General features: G+C 39.6%; 1 protein-coding gene across 2 annotated transcripts in view; it reads right to left on the bottom strand.

The window, feature by feature from the left end:
• The window catches only part of rims4 (regulating synaptic membrane exocytosis 4), a 44909-nt gene extending 32870 nt beyond the window's left edge, over nucleotides 1–12039 (bottom strand). Inside the window, exons 1-3 of one of the 2 annotated variants that reach the window (XM_057846545.1) lie at nucleotides 11854–12039; nucleotides 5691–5907; nucleotides 3619–4077 (exon numbers count right to left, since the gene is read on the bottom strand). In XM_057846545.1, coding sequence (XP_057702528.1) covers nucleotides 3619–3757 — 139 coding nt within the window. In that variant the 5' untranslated portion in view covers nucleotides 3758–4077; nucleotides 5691–5907; nucleotides 11854–12039. Of the gene's footprint in view, nucleotides 1–3618; nucleotides 4417–5690; nucleotides 5908–11853 lie in introns of those variants that run through there. The other variant, XM_057846546.1, reaches the window with a different exon arrangement.
• Between the last annotated feature and the right edge of the window lie 2571 nt (nucleotides 12040–14610).

Genomic DNA, 14610 nt, shown 5'->3' with positions numbered 1-14610 from the left:
AATTTACGTAAAATAATGCTAACTGCCCGGTTCTTTGCTCTTTTAATGAAGAATTGAGAATGTTTTACGTCCATATCTATAAAGAATTCAGGGATTTAAGCATTTATTCACAAGAATTTTCAACCTAAAAAGCTCTTTGTGGTGATAAGGCGGTGCTACAGTGGCTTAAAGACTAGCAGCACATTTGAGATAATTACGTAAAATAAATGCTAACTGCCCGGTTTTATGCTTTCAACTAACAATCGAGACTGTTTTACGTCCATATCTATAAAGAATTCAGGGATTTAAGCATTTATTCACAAGAACTTTCAACGTAAAAAGCTCTTTGTCTGTGTTTCCACTCGGTCAGCTTTGACGGAGATAGGTCTACTATTAATCGGCACCACGCCCCGTATCCCGTCAATACATTCTGAAGTCTATGTTGTGGGGATAGTGCATCTTAGTCCATTGACAGCGCTAGACGTCCAATCCATTTGGACTGGGATTAAATGGCAGCAAGTGACTTAAATAATATTTTTGGGGAGGTAATGCACCTGTTTGCCCCCTCTTCTTCATCATCTTCCGCGTCCCAGAGGAGCAGCCCTCCTTTCCTAACATGCCATTTTTTACTCCTGACTGTTTTGGGTCGACCCCCCCCCCCTCCTCACACTCACACACACAGCCCCCGCCCTCTTCCCCACCGCTGCGTCGAGCGTCCTCCATGAGTCACATGCTTGACGGCGGGCCCTGAAGCAGCTTGGTTGCGTCCGTTTTTGTTTTTTTTTTTCTTTTGCCAAAAGAACAAAAGGAACGTTCTTCTCTGCAAAGCTTGCTTGTACAAAGCTAATTTTATACCCTAGCGTACAAAAGAAATGCCACACCAATATTGTACTAGAAGATGCAATTTGTGGAGAAATTGAGTGGGGATGCTAAAAGGCTAACTTCCTGTAGATTTCCTTTTACTTCCTATTCATTTTGGGGCATTGTCATCATGGACTGGACATATAGCACCGTCAATGGAAGCCAATGAGTGCCCAGAATGACTAAAAGTAAAAATATCAACTAAATTGGAAATTTTTGGGTGATTTTTTTTTTTTTATTATTTATTTATTTATTTTAATTGTTTTTTGAAATAGTTTGCTTTTGGTGATGTGGTGGTGGTGATTAGGAATTTTTTTGTGGGGTAGGCGAGGGGTCAGTTTTGGCCCAAAAAAAGTTAGTGCATTTTAAAAAAAAATTTTTTTAATTGCAGCTTTTTTTTAAGTTAGGTGGGTTTTTTCTTGATTTTTTTGCCGGGTTTTTTGCTGTTTTCACAGGGTTTTTTTGCCTTTTAGTGCACTTTTTTTGCATTTTCTGTGTATATTTTTGTGTCGTTTTCTTGAGGTGGGTGTTTCATGGATTTTAGGGCATTTCTGTGTCACTTCCTGTAGCATTTGGCCTTTTTCAGGTCACTTCCTGTTAATATTGGGCCATTTGTATCCAATTGGAAATGTACGGGGCAAAAAATGGGGTAGTTTTTGTCAATTTTTAGTGGAATCTTACACAAAAACTGTACACAACTTTGGTGCATCTCCATTTCCTGAATTTCTTTCAGGTGTAAATTATCGTTCATTCGGCCTCTCCCAGTCGAAATAGATTGGACTACTAGCGCCGTCCATGGTAAAAAAAAAAAAATTGACATTGAAATACACCAAAATTAATAGAAAGTGACCAAAAATCCACAGGAAGTGGTAAAGCATCCCCACGCAATTTCTCCAGAAATGGCATTTTCTAGTTTCTATTTTAGTATTAATTTTTACTGTGGGGATGCTATGCAAAGCAAATGTGCGTATTAAATGCATTAAATAGTGCTGAAAGCTAAAACTTTCCAGTGTAAACAAAAGCAGTGACGCACAATACAAACATTTTTGCTATGCTATATCAAATTGCCTACTAATACTTGTGACTCGTGGTATTGACTTTTAAGACTGCTGCAGTTTAAGTAAGCATGACATCATTAATAATAAATATTCAACATTGATAATGGAATGATATATGTTGCTATTTTCAATTGTCTTGCATGCATTACGCATGTACGGTTTATATCAAACTAGCTACTAATACTTGTGACTAGTGGTATTGACTTTTAAGATTGCTGCATTTTCAGTAAGCATTACATCATTTATAATAAATTAATTGACATTGAAATTGGAATGATATATGTTGCTATTGTCAATTGTCTTGCATGCATTACTCACATGCGGTTAGCAGGGAGCTCCAACTGGCTATTTTTGAGTGGAGATAGGGACATCTTCAGGCCAATTGGTAGTACTACTATTGCATATATGAAATCCAATCAAATTGGGTGCCATCAACAGGCCAAAATGTGCATTGCAGGAACATGTCTAGCAATAATGACCATACTTTTCATATTGTTTTGGTAATATGTATTATCATAAAGATACATCGATTTCCGAGCAGTACTCTGGTAAAAGACTATCATGCTAGGAACCAGTTATCCAAGGTATCACTTTGCAAGATTGTTTTAAAAAGATTTGATAAATTGACGATGGCACGTAACCTAAAAGCATTATTGGCATATGTGTACAAATTTGCCGGTAAATGTTTAAAAGAGCAAAAATTTGTCTTGTGTTGGTGAGATTCGAGGCGGGCTTTGGGTGCTCGTCAAGCGGGTACAATGAGTGGAGCATGCACCATTTGCGGGTAAAATTTGTACAGAGCCTCAGTGGTTTTGATTGAGCATAGCAGACTTTTTGTGTTTCCTTGCAGGGTGTAATTTATTGTGAGGGTCCCTGCAGGTTCCCCCGAGAGGGCATGAAGTGCTGAGCGGGGTTTGAGCGCCTGTTTTACAAATAAAAATTTTAAATTGCCCTGGAATTGGCAGCAACCCCCCAGGTCCAGATGGACAGGACATCTATAGCCATCAACAGTGGGTGTACGTTTCATTTTTTACGTTAATTTATTCATTTTTTGAATTTGAAAAATAATTAATGTGTCTTTGATAAAATATTTCCATTGTTTTTCTTAATAAAATATTTTTTTTAAAAGGAAAAACTCTGGTTCCTTTAAGATTTTTATGTTGAAAATGCTGATTCTTCTGAGGATTTATTTTTAGTTTTCCTCAAAGACACGTCATTTCTGGATTCTGGACTTCAAAGATTTTTTCGGTGGGCAAAAAAAGAGTTATTCATCTTCTTAACCCCTTGTTCAGATGAGCGTCTCGGGGGTGCTGGAGCCTATGACCAGTTATGGGCAGAAAGCCGGATACACCCTGAAGTGGTTGCTAGCCAGAAAAAGTGATTTCTTCAAATTATTTCAAAGAATTTATACATGAGTCTTTGAGGGGGGGTTTTGTTAAGCGAAATATCAATTTCTCCTAAGTTTTTTGGGGGGTGAGAGATTTTTAAGGATTTGTATATTTAAGAAAATATATTGACATTGTTCTTTCCTTGTTAAAAGAAATATTATTTATAATGTTTTTAATGAAAAACGCCCGTCTTTTAACTTTTAAGGCCATTGACGACGATAGACGTCTCGTCCATCTGGACTAGCAGCGATTGTCCGATCGCTGCCTTTGGTCGGATGGACGGGACGTCTATCGCCGTCAACATCAGGCGACCCGCACGCATTCAGACTCACCTCCGTCGTCCTCGTCGAAGGAGTTGACGCAGGGGAAGTAGATGGCGAGCGCCTCGAAGGACGCGGACAGGCTGATGCGGCTCTGCGAGCGCTCCATGAAGAGGCCGCCTCCGCCGGCCCCGGCGGCCCCGCCGGCCATCGCCGTGCCCGGGTCGGCCGGCCTGGCCAAGCGGGGCTGCTGGGCATTCTTCACGCGGAGTACGGCGCGCGGCGTCTTGCACGGCGGTCGTCGGCTGCCCCCCGCGGCAGACCCCCCAAGCCGCAAGGGAAAGGCCGGTCGGTGACGGGAGGAAGAGGGCGAGCGGGACCGGGAGCGAGGGGAGCTCTCATAGAGGAAAAAGTGCGCTTTGACGCCGTCTCAGGAGAGATCCCGCCGACGGAAGGACGCTCGTCTCGGGCTCATCTCGTCCGAGCGGGGACGGGTGGGGGGGACGCGCAGCTCTGGAGGATGAGGAGAGGCTGGAGAGGAAGGAGCGAGAGGAGAGAAGGAGGCGTCCAATAGGAAGAGGGAAGGGGCGGATGGAACACTCACGTTAGTTTAAAGCTGTAACGTGAAGTAATTTCATAACATGCCAAATAGGGTCGCAATTAAAGTAATTAAACATTGTCCAACAAATAAAGCATGAAAAAATAATTATATGTTGTATATTTGACAAAATAATCGCGTATCCGAAGTTGGAGCCTGAAAGGGGACGAACCCGGAAGTGATACGTCACACCGAGAACAGCGATGGCAGCGCTCCATACGGCCGCCATACAAAGCCCTTCAAACAATGATTCAAACAGCGGTATAAGCAATAGATCGAGCGCAAGGGAGGAGATCCAAGTTTTTGAAGAGTTGGAGGAAGAAGAGGAGTTTGGAATTTTATGTTGGACCTAACATGTATTAGCCAGACGCTAATCAGGATGCAAACAATGTGCCTAGACTACCTGACATGGAATGGAGACAAGACCCATCGAGATTACAAGATTGGTAAGATATAGGCTGTTATTATTTTCATGATTTGAAGATGCAGGCATTTGCGCATAATTTTATGTTTTTGTCTATCTGATGACATTGTTTAAAAAAATAATAATCAGACTGCATGTTCATTTTGGCAGATCCTGCAGCTCTCGTGCACATAAAATAATTATATAAAAACGTTGGGGGGAAAGAAGGAGATGAGTCGTTGATGGCTTTCTCCACTTTATTGTGGCAACAATAAGAAAACAAAATAATAGCGGACTGCCGCTACATTTGACCGCAAAGTTTTGCTTCTCGCTCATCCCCGCCTCGCCTCGTACTACCAGCTACTACTACTTCCTGGGGCTATCGGCAGGAAGTGACGTCTAATGGCGTGAGGAAATGTATTTTTTTCACACAAGCGAACAGATTACAAAGCACCACTTCAATGTTGTTCCGAGACTACATTTCCCATGATTCACTGCGGGACTTGAGCTGTCAACGCTCACATTTGACAGCATTCTGCCGCGGTCCTCCTCGCCAGCTGTTTGCTCGCCATTCACGCTCATTTGCATTTGATCACTAGTCTGATACACTCCCGCTTTTTCGGTGAGGTCTTTTGTGTTTATTCGTTATTGGATCGTTTTTGTTCACCACTGTAAATAAGAGCACTGAAGCAAGAAGGGGTAAGTCGCCATTTCTGTTCAACCCGTTTTCTTCTGTTTTGTTTAGCATAAGAAGCTAGGTTAGTGGCTGTCTTTTCTTCGTTCTTTTTCATGATCAGGGTTTAGTTAGCGGGTGGGGTTCAAGTCTAGATTCCTTTTGTTTGTTGTTTTGGCCTGGGCTTACCCTGAAGCCGCGCTGCATCTACATTTTGTACATATTCATTGCGAGTTTTATTGTTGTGTAAATTTTGTGCCACTTGTGAAATTGTGTGGCTCGTTTTATGTTACGCCCTTCGCGAGCCGTCCTTGGGACGTAACACTAGCGAACACAACAACAACTATGCCACGACTATTGCCATGAGTTGGCTTTCGGCTAACGTCGCTAGCCTCTATTGTACATTCCACAACAGTTGGCAGCTCTGCTTTGACAAAGTCATCAGTCATCTATCCAAAAATCACACTTACTTTTTGGTAAATCCTTGATCACAAGCAGACCGGTTAAGGAAGCAGGCATCTTCGGAGTGTTTGCAGCAGAGAAGTCTATTCGATGATGGCGCAATACTGTTCTATGGCGGACTTCCCTCGCACTTCCCGGTGTGACGTAATTTCCGAAGATTTTCGAAGATTGCCGAAGGAAAGCATTTTCGTTGTCAAGGGCGTTGCCATGGGTTAAACAAAGAATCTGGAAGGGTGGCGTTAAAAAAAATAACAAAAATATGTTTATAAATGTTTAGCCATTGATATTATTCAAAAACATGGTTGGCCAACCTTACTTCACATTACTGCTTTAAGCGGGCATGAGCAAACAATACAAGTCTCTGCTTAGACACCATAAATTGCTGGTTACACTCTATATCATGTTTTCAGGAAAAATAATGGGACACAATCGTTATGTAATAATCATTTTTTAAAATTCTTGACATCTGAAATTACATTTAACCAATACACACTACATAAAAAAATATCTGGGGAATAAAAAGTGCATTAAAATAAAATTGTATCAAATTTGCTACATGAATTTTAGGTCAAGTGATATTTTTTCCACAGAACAGACCTGATTTATCATATTAATAGGATACAAATTTATGAAAAATTATATTAGGATTTTTTATAATTTTTCTGTTGGTTCCAAGCAGTGTTGTTTTCGTCAAAGATGACTACAGTATAATGAAAATATTTCGTCAACAAACAAGTTTTTCATGACGATGACGAGCTGGAGTGCCACGTCAACTTTCGTTGTTGACAATGTTTATTACTTTCTGACAATGACAATAAAGTTCTATTCTATTCTAAAAATGTGGCTCGGGAGACTAGAACATAACGAGACAAATGCCAGTTTTCGTCTGATGAAACGACAACGAGACGAAAATGCGACATTGTTCCTGTCATATGTTCACAACGCGTGACATTTTCATACTGTACGTGGAGTATCCCAGCTTGCATCGTGGCAGTGTTTGGGTCGTGTCACTCTGCGCCTGTCTCTCTTCACCGGAGTTTAGGATGTGTCTCAAGCTAGGCTGCGCTCCATCTTGCTTGTTTGGAAACACGGGGGGGCTCCAGCTAAGGGCGGTGGGACGGGCAGCTGGGGTTGGTGGTGCGTCGCCTCTTCTCATCCCTGAAGGCCAGTTAATGGGGGCGCGGGTGGCCCGGGGGACCACCCTGGATCCCACGGAGGTGACGATGGCCGAGTGGCAGAGTAAGGTCGGTTGCCGACAGGCTTACACTCACAAGGGATTCACACGATTACTGGTTTCTAGATCACCGAGCTGATTTGTGTACACTCCACCCCTCCCAATCACTTATCTAATAGACCCCCCCTTCTTTCCATGGTCAACAGGCCACCCACATGGTGTCAACCGGAAATACATCTAGCTGATGATAGCACCAACATATTCATAGTTAGTGTAGGCATTTAATGTATTTCTTGTTGTTGTTTGTGTTTCTTTTCTTGTTTCTTTTTTTTCTTCTGTTCCCCATAACCCTTTCCTGTTCGCTGTTTTGTCTTAATAAACGACGTATTTGAAAGATCACAATGGCAGTATGTCATACTCAATGTGAAAATTTAAAACTGTACAGACCAAACAGACACTTAGACTTCCATTCACCGTGTCAAATAGCTGAACAGGACAGGTTAAAAAAAAAAAAAAAAAAAAAAAAGGGAAGTACGGTAAGATTTGTGTTCTTATCTTGGCAAGAGAGAATATGGTTTGTGCTGAGTGATCACCATGATCATCAGAAATTACATGTACAGGGGTTGGACAAAATAATGGAAACACCTAACATTTTGGCATCATAATCATGAACATAATTGTTTAAGAATGGCATGAGGAACATTTCAATGAAGTTGAGCATCTCATTTGGCCGGCACAATCCCCAGACCTCAACATTATTGAGCATTTATTGTAAGTTTTAGAGATTCAATTAAGACGTCAATTTCCACCGCCATCGTCTCTTAAATACTCACAGGGTATTCTAACTGAAGAATGGCTTAAAATTCCTACAGAAACAATTCACAAGTTATATGAATCATAACTCGGAGAATTGAGGCTGTAATTGCCGCAAAAGGTGGACCTACACTATATTAAATTCATTTTCAGTGATTTTTAAGGTATTTCCATTATTATCTCCAACACCTGTAATCCTAGCATTAGCGTTCACATTAGCATTAGCTTCAGAATGGCGAGTGTTGTCTTAAAACACTGGCCAGTCTAAAGCAGAGCCACTTGGCTTTTCTGATCAGTAAGTCTAGACTCTAGAGGATGTTAAACACCCAGATAACTTTTTTCCCCTTTTTTACATATAGTTTGTGGCTTCTAGGTGGGTTTAATTGAAACAAAGACTTCATAACCTATTGACATGACAGGGGAAACGCTGCCGTTTCCCCTGTCCTATTTTCAAAAACAAATTCAAATATTTACAAAACCAAAGCTGCTCCCGACCTAAAACAAAAACAGGCACCTACCTTAGCCATATATGAATCTCCTTGAGCAGCGGCTTAAAGAAATTCAAAGTCGTTCCCTTATAAAATCCCAATTAATTATTTTCTATATAACACAACTTAAAATGGCTATAAAAGTCGGATTTTACACCAGATGCACAAAAATCACCAAATGCAGAGATAATCACCTATATCTTCAGGATCAGTAGCAATATTTAACATTACATATAAGTTTTTGACCAAAATAGCAACTTATTTTTTTTTATTTACTGCAGGTTTTCAACAGCTAATAAATCACTCAATTTAATATCAGAAACTTAATACTTGAGGAAAACATGCAGAACCAATTATAAATAATATGTAAATAAATAATTAACAAATTCTATATCCAATCACAACTTATTATAGAATAGAATATCCTTTTATTATCATTAAACACTATATACTGTTAGCGAATGAGGCTAGCGGCCGCCCGGCATAAACAGAGCTTTTCTGGTGAAAATTCTTGTGAATAAATGCTTAAATCCCAGAAATCGTCATAGTTATGGACATAAAACAGTCTCGATTCTTGGTTAAAAGCAAATAAACTGTACAGTTAGCTTTTATTTTACGTATATTGACAAAGTACCATGCTACTATTTTAGCAAAGGAGGCTAGCGGCCGCCCGGCGTAAAAGGAGCTTTTCTGGCGAAAATTCTTGTGAATAAATGCTTAAATCCCTGAATTCTTCATAGATATGGACGTAAAATTGTCTCGATTCTTGGTTAAAAGCAAATAAACTGTACAGTTAGCGTTTATTTTACGTATATTGACAAAATACCATGCTACTATGTTAGCGAATGAGGCTAGCGGCCGCCTGGCGTAAAAGGAGCTTTTCTGGTGAAAATTCTTGTGAATAAATGCTTAAATCCCCGAATTCTTCATAGATATGGATGTAAAACAGTCTCGATTCTTGATTAAAAGCAAATAAACGGTACCGTTAGCGTTTATTTTACATATATTGACAAAGTACCATGCTACTATGTTAGCAAAGGAGGCTAGCGGCCGCCTGGTGTAAAAGGAGCTTTTCTGGCGAAAATTCTTGTGAATAAATGCTTAAATCCCTGAATTCTTCATAGATATGGGCGTAAAACTGTATCGATTCTTGGTTAAAAGCAAAGAAACTGTACAGTTAGCGTTTATTTTACCTATATGACGAAGTACAATGCTACTATGTTAGCGAATGAGGCTAGCGGCCACCTGGCGTAAAAGGAGCTTTTCTGGCGAAAATTCTTGCGAATAAATGCTTAAATCCCTAAGTTCTTTACAGATATGGATGCAAACGTAAACTATGAGGCTAGTCAGTTACAAAAATTAGCCGCCTTCATGTGTAAACAAAGACAAAAATTATAAAAAAAATATATTTGAATGTCAATAGAATGACTTCGATGGGAGCGCCGCTGCTACCAACATGGCCGCCCTGAGGGGCCGTGAAAGGTCTTTTCTTGCTTCTGCCGTGAATTGAAATAAATTTATCACTAATGGACGGCCTATCCAATTTAAGTGGGAGGCTGGCAGCTTCCACTTCAAATGGATTGGACGTCTAGCTCCTCTAATGACAGCCGATGAGTTAAGCAGGCAATAAGCTAAAATATCAATAATGGGAAAAAAATGGGTCGCTTCTTTTTTGGACACTTTAGCCTAGTTTTTTGTGGTGCGTGAAAGTGGGCCGAGGCCTCCGACTCACTTTCTTGCTAAAGTAGAGCGGCGGGCGGACGGCCGACTGGCGGGCAATCATCGGCCCTTTTCAACAATCCTAGGAGAACAGAACCACAGAACCCGCTACGGGTCACGCACGTAGTGTCTAGATGACTGAGACAGTTCAAAAATTTTACAAGCAAATACAAAAAACAGGATTTCCTACGGGAAGAATTTTATTGAGGAAACCTTGATTGATTATTGATTGCCTTTCGGACAAGTGCTTGTTGGAAAAAAATTGGCAAAAGAAATAAATAAAAAAGAAAGAAATACATGTAAGATTTAAATAGGATTAAATTGAATACAATAAAATTATTTAAATGAACTTAAGTAATTTTCGGAAAAATAAACAACTGATTAAAATCTAAATAAAGCATAAAATATATATATAAAAAATAAGTTAAAGAAAATAAACAATAAACTGAATATAATCTAAATAAAACATAAAATATATAAATAAGTTAAAGAAAATTAAATATTTAAAAAATACATTAAAATAATGTGAATAAAGTATATTTAGATAAATATTAAAAATGAATAGTCAATATTTAAATGGAATTAAATAACTTTGAACAAATAAATTGTATATACTACAGACAAAGAAATGAAAGTAAATCTAATAAAAATTACAATAATTTTTTAATTAACCTACATTAACATAATTGAAAAATCAATAAATACAATGAAATACAATAAAGTCAAACAAAATTAAATACAATTTGAAATAAATAATTTAATGCATAAAATAGGGAAAATTTGCAAATGTGAACAAGTAAGTTAATAAACACAATAAATGTTGATAAAGTTTAAGAACTAAGAAAAATGGGCGAGCGACATCGTTGACGTGTTGTCCTGACGTAAGCGCAAGCAGCAAATAAACAGCAACTCCATCGATTTCTTTATTTTCAACAGCCCCCACAGCGAGCTGTGAGTTATGACACTCCATGAGGTATCGATTAGCACGCCGGCAGCACCGTGATTGAAGACGCTTTCGCGTCACTCCTTTGGCGACCACTCCATCAAGTCGCCGGGAGAAGTACACCTGCCGTTGCCCGATTGTCGAATTTTGTTGTATTTTATTGAGACCGCCTGAGGTCAAAGTTCAACATTGACAAGTTAGAAAATGTAAGCTGCAAATAGTAATAATTAGGGTTGGGAATCTCTGGCATGAAGCCGATTCGATATGTATCTAGATACACAGGTTACGATTCGATTAAAAAACGATACATTCTTAAGGCCGAGCGATTTGATACGATTCGATACAGTTTAAGAATGATACGGTTCGATACAGAGTGAAAACGATACGATAGTAAACATTTGTTGTGTGTGTTCGTACAGTATTTTAAACATTTTAAAAAAACCATTAAAAATTACATTAAACAACAAAATTTCATACCAATGTTATGTTTTATTTTCTTATGAAAAAAAAAAAAGCTTACTATATGACCGTCATTTTGTTGGATGGGATTGATAAAAAAATAAAACTCCAGTGACAGACAACAATAAAGTGCAGTAATTTGATTAATGTATTCCTGGTGTTTTGAACACAAAAGGTAAATAATTTTAGTGCAAACTTTCAACGTAAACATCTTACAAGCAAAAAATATTAGTTATATGCAGCAGCTTTAGAAAAAAAAAAGAATTAAACCTGCTAGTGTTATCATAAATAAATAATAAAGTATGCTTTACCACTGGTATTATCGGGGGAATAAAAACATGGCATTTTAGACGGACAGGTCTATAATCATTACTTTAACCTTATACACAACAAAGTCATTCACTTATGCCTGTGCTTCCACATTTTTTTATTCCTCATGACTGTCTATATCGTTTTTGAAGGGCAGATTTTTCTTAAGGAAGATCGACTGATCCACGTGATAATGTTTAAGTAGACTGCGTTTCGTGGAAACAATATGCCCCCCTTTCCACCATTTTTCAGGGTTAAAAACTCACGATCTCTGTACCGCTCCACACTTCACACTAGCTCCGTCCATGCGAACAGGTCTGGCTGCCTTCATCGCTTCAAAGTCTGACTTTTGTTTTCCTGGGTGCGTTGAAAATCAATCGCTGCACGTCGCTGGCGGGGTTGCGCAAACTGTCCATTGTTTTAGCATGTTGCTTCGTTGCCACTACTAGTTTCGTTTTGGGCTGTGAAGAAAACGCTACGGAGCGGGCGTTACAGTGGTTTTGTTAGCTCTCGCGTTGTTATGACACGCCCGTGACGATCGGGTAATGACGGCGACTACCAGCGGTTCTGCCGAAATGAATGGGAAGTTAAGGCAACCACGACGGCGGTCACCATCTAAGTGCGCTGTGTGGTGAATGACTCAAGCGCAGCATGTGAGGTAAAAGCTAAATTATTATCATATTGAACAATGCATTGAACTAGGCATTAGAAGCCGATTCTTGTGCTCGCGATAGCCGAATTCTATCTCTACTATCGGTTCATTGAATATTTAATAGCTAATTACTGTCAAATGGTAACTTTACTATCGATACAGCTGTATCTCTCACCTGTAAAACCAGATATCCGGTCGTATCGGTTTATCGTTCTCAAGCTTAGTAATAATACCATTCTTACCAATTGTAGCCTGCTTAAAATCAGCCATCATCATACCAGTCCTCAAAAAGTCACTCACAGGAAACCTCAATGACTTCCGTCCAATCCTCACTCCAGCCATCAGTGTTGTCACAAACTACTTGCAAAAGTAATTTAATTACTGCTTACTGATTATGCCTCAAAAAAAGTAATCTTGTGGTGCTCCTAACACACACACACACATTTAGAGTATCAACTAGCTAACTTTTATGCTCCTGAATGAAATGTACCGCTTGGACGTGTGTGAAAGCGATCGATTTATATATTAAATTTTTTCAATCCCACGCCATTAAAGTGATCTTCTAACTTAAATACATGTAGGCTCTAATAAACCACAATTGTTCTCTTGTACTAAAATATGTTGTTCGAAACACATAAAATGTTAAATCAATGGCATTATTTTATAATATTTAGTCCATATTTTGACCGTTAGTTGGCGCCATGGTTTGCAAGCTCGCAGTGATGACGTCATTGGTATCTTTCCAAATGTGTAGCGTGTTTAACAATTGCTTATTGCTGCCTAAACTCGCGAAGTAAAATGCCACGATGCGCTGCTTTTGGATGCAATTTCCAGTCAAATGGAAACATGGGGACTGAAGTGAGTGGTCAAGGTGGAATTATTATTTTTAGTGAATAAATGTGCAAAAGTGGAAGCTTCTCCCCCTTTTTGGTCCCTGTATGCAGTATCCTACCCACCACGTGTTACAAATGGCGTCTGAACACTTTTCCTGGATCCTCAGTCAAGTAAGGGATCCGTCTATTTTCTGGATCCGACGGTCCCACCGCGTCTGCAATATTGGTTTCGGATCTGTCCGTTTTTTTGATTCGTCGGTCCCATAGCGGCTTTTCTGATCGCAGCTACGACATTGCCATGGGACTGGTCTAATTCCTGGATCTTCGAGTAAAAAACGCGGATTTGGATTACTATTGCTATCTTTTTTTTTGAGTATTCTTCGTGGGAGTTTTCCCCAAATCATACTAAATAATTAAAGCACTATGGCATGCTACAGTGACGACAGTGACTCTGACGTGGACCATACAACAATGTTGGAGTTCATCAGGGAACGCGTGTTTGCGTACTGCTGAGCTCCCGAGTGAAGAGTGGTCAAGGTGGAAATATTTTTTGTGAATAAATCTGCATAAGTGGAAGCTTCTCCCCTTTTTGGTACTTTCATACACGTATCCTAGCTACCACGCGTTACAATGTACAAGACATGGATTACACAAGGTGTGCTCTTTGGCCTGTACTGTATGTAAAGCACACGACAGCTCTGGATGCTAACAATCTACATAATTATATTGGGATAAGTTTGAAAACACAATATGCTTACCTTGAATATCTGCTAATAAAACCGGACAGCATACAACCGGAGTTCCCAACAGGACTCTCTCACATCACCAGTTTTGCCCAACTTTTGTCTTATCAGGTATTTGCTGCACGCATTTTTCCCTGAAGCTCGTCTTGTGAACGACCGACAGTGCTGTCCTGCGCTTCACTTTTCAGATCTGGTTCAAATAGGAAGGGTAGAACTGATGACATGTTGGGAAAGCTAACGAATGACACGCTGGAATTTCGTCAACGGGACCAGTGACGTCACGCACTGCGATGTAACAAGAATGGCGACCTTTCACTTGAAAACATTTTACAAACTTTATTAAAACAAAAACATTAAGAGGGGTTTTAATATCAAATTATTATAACTCATACTAACATTTATCTTTTAAGAATTACTTGTCTTAAAAATAGAGGATCCCTTTAAAATGAATAACCTCCTGTATTGAGGAGGAATGCGAGTGTGACGTCACCTGGGTCACCATCTCACAATACAGCATTTCTTTATAGCAGTACTTCTCAAATAGTGGTTAGTTTTTTTTTGTTTTGTTTTTTTGTTTTTTTTCCCGTACTAGAATGAAGTGTACTTGCACATCCACTCAGTAGGTGGCAGTGGCGCTCTCATTTTCAAAGTGCGCGCAGTATTTTTGAAGTAAGCAAGAGCATACAGAAGAGAGATATGAAGAGCTGTGCGCCGTTTTCGAAAGCCGTTTCCGGCCGGACTCACGCAGCGACCCACTGTCTTCTCCGGTTCTCACGTGTCCACCCAAGAAGTGCC

The sequence above is a fragment of the Corythoichthys intestinalis genome, chromosome 9 (genome assembly GCF_030265065.1).
Source record: "Corythoichthys intestinalis isolate RoL2023-P3 chromosome 9, ASM3026506v1, whole genome shotgun sequence".
Classification (NCBI taxonomy): Eukaryota; Metazoa; Chordata; class Actinopteri; order Syngnathiformes; family Syngnathidae; genus Corythoichthys; species Corythoichthys intestinalis.
This window is presented reverse-complemented; position numbering and strand designations above follow the sequence as displayed.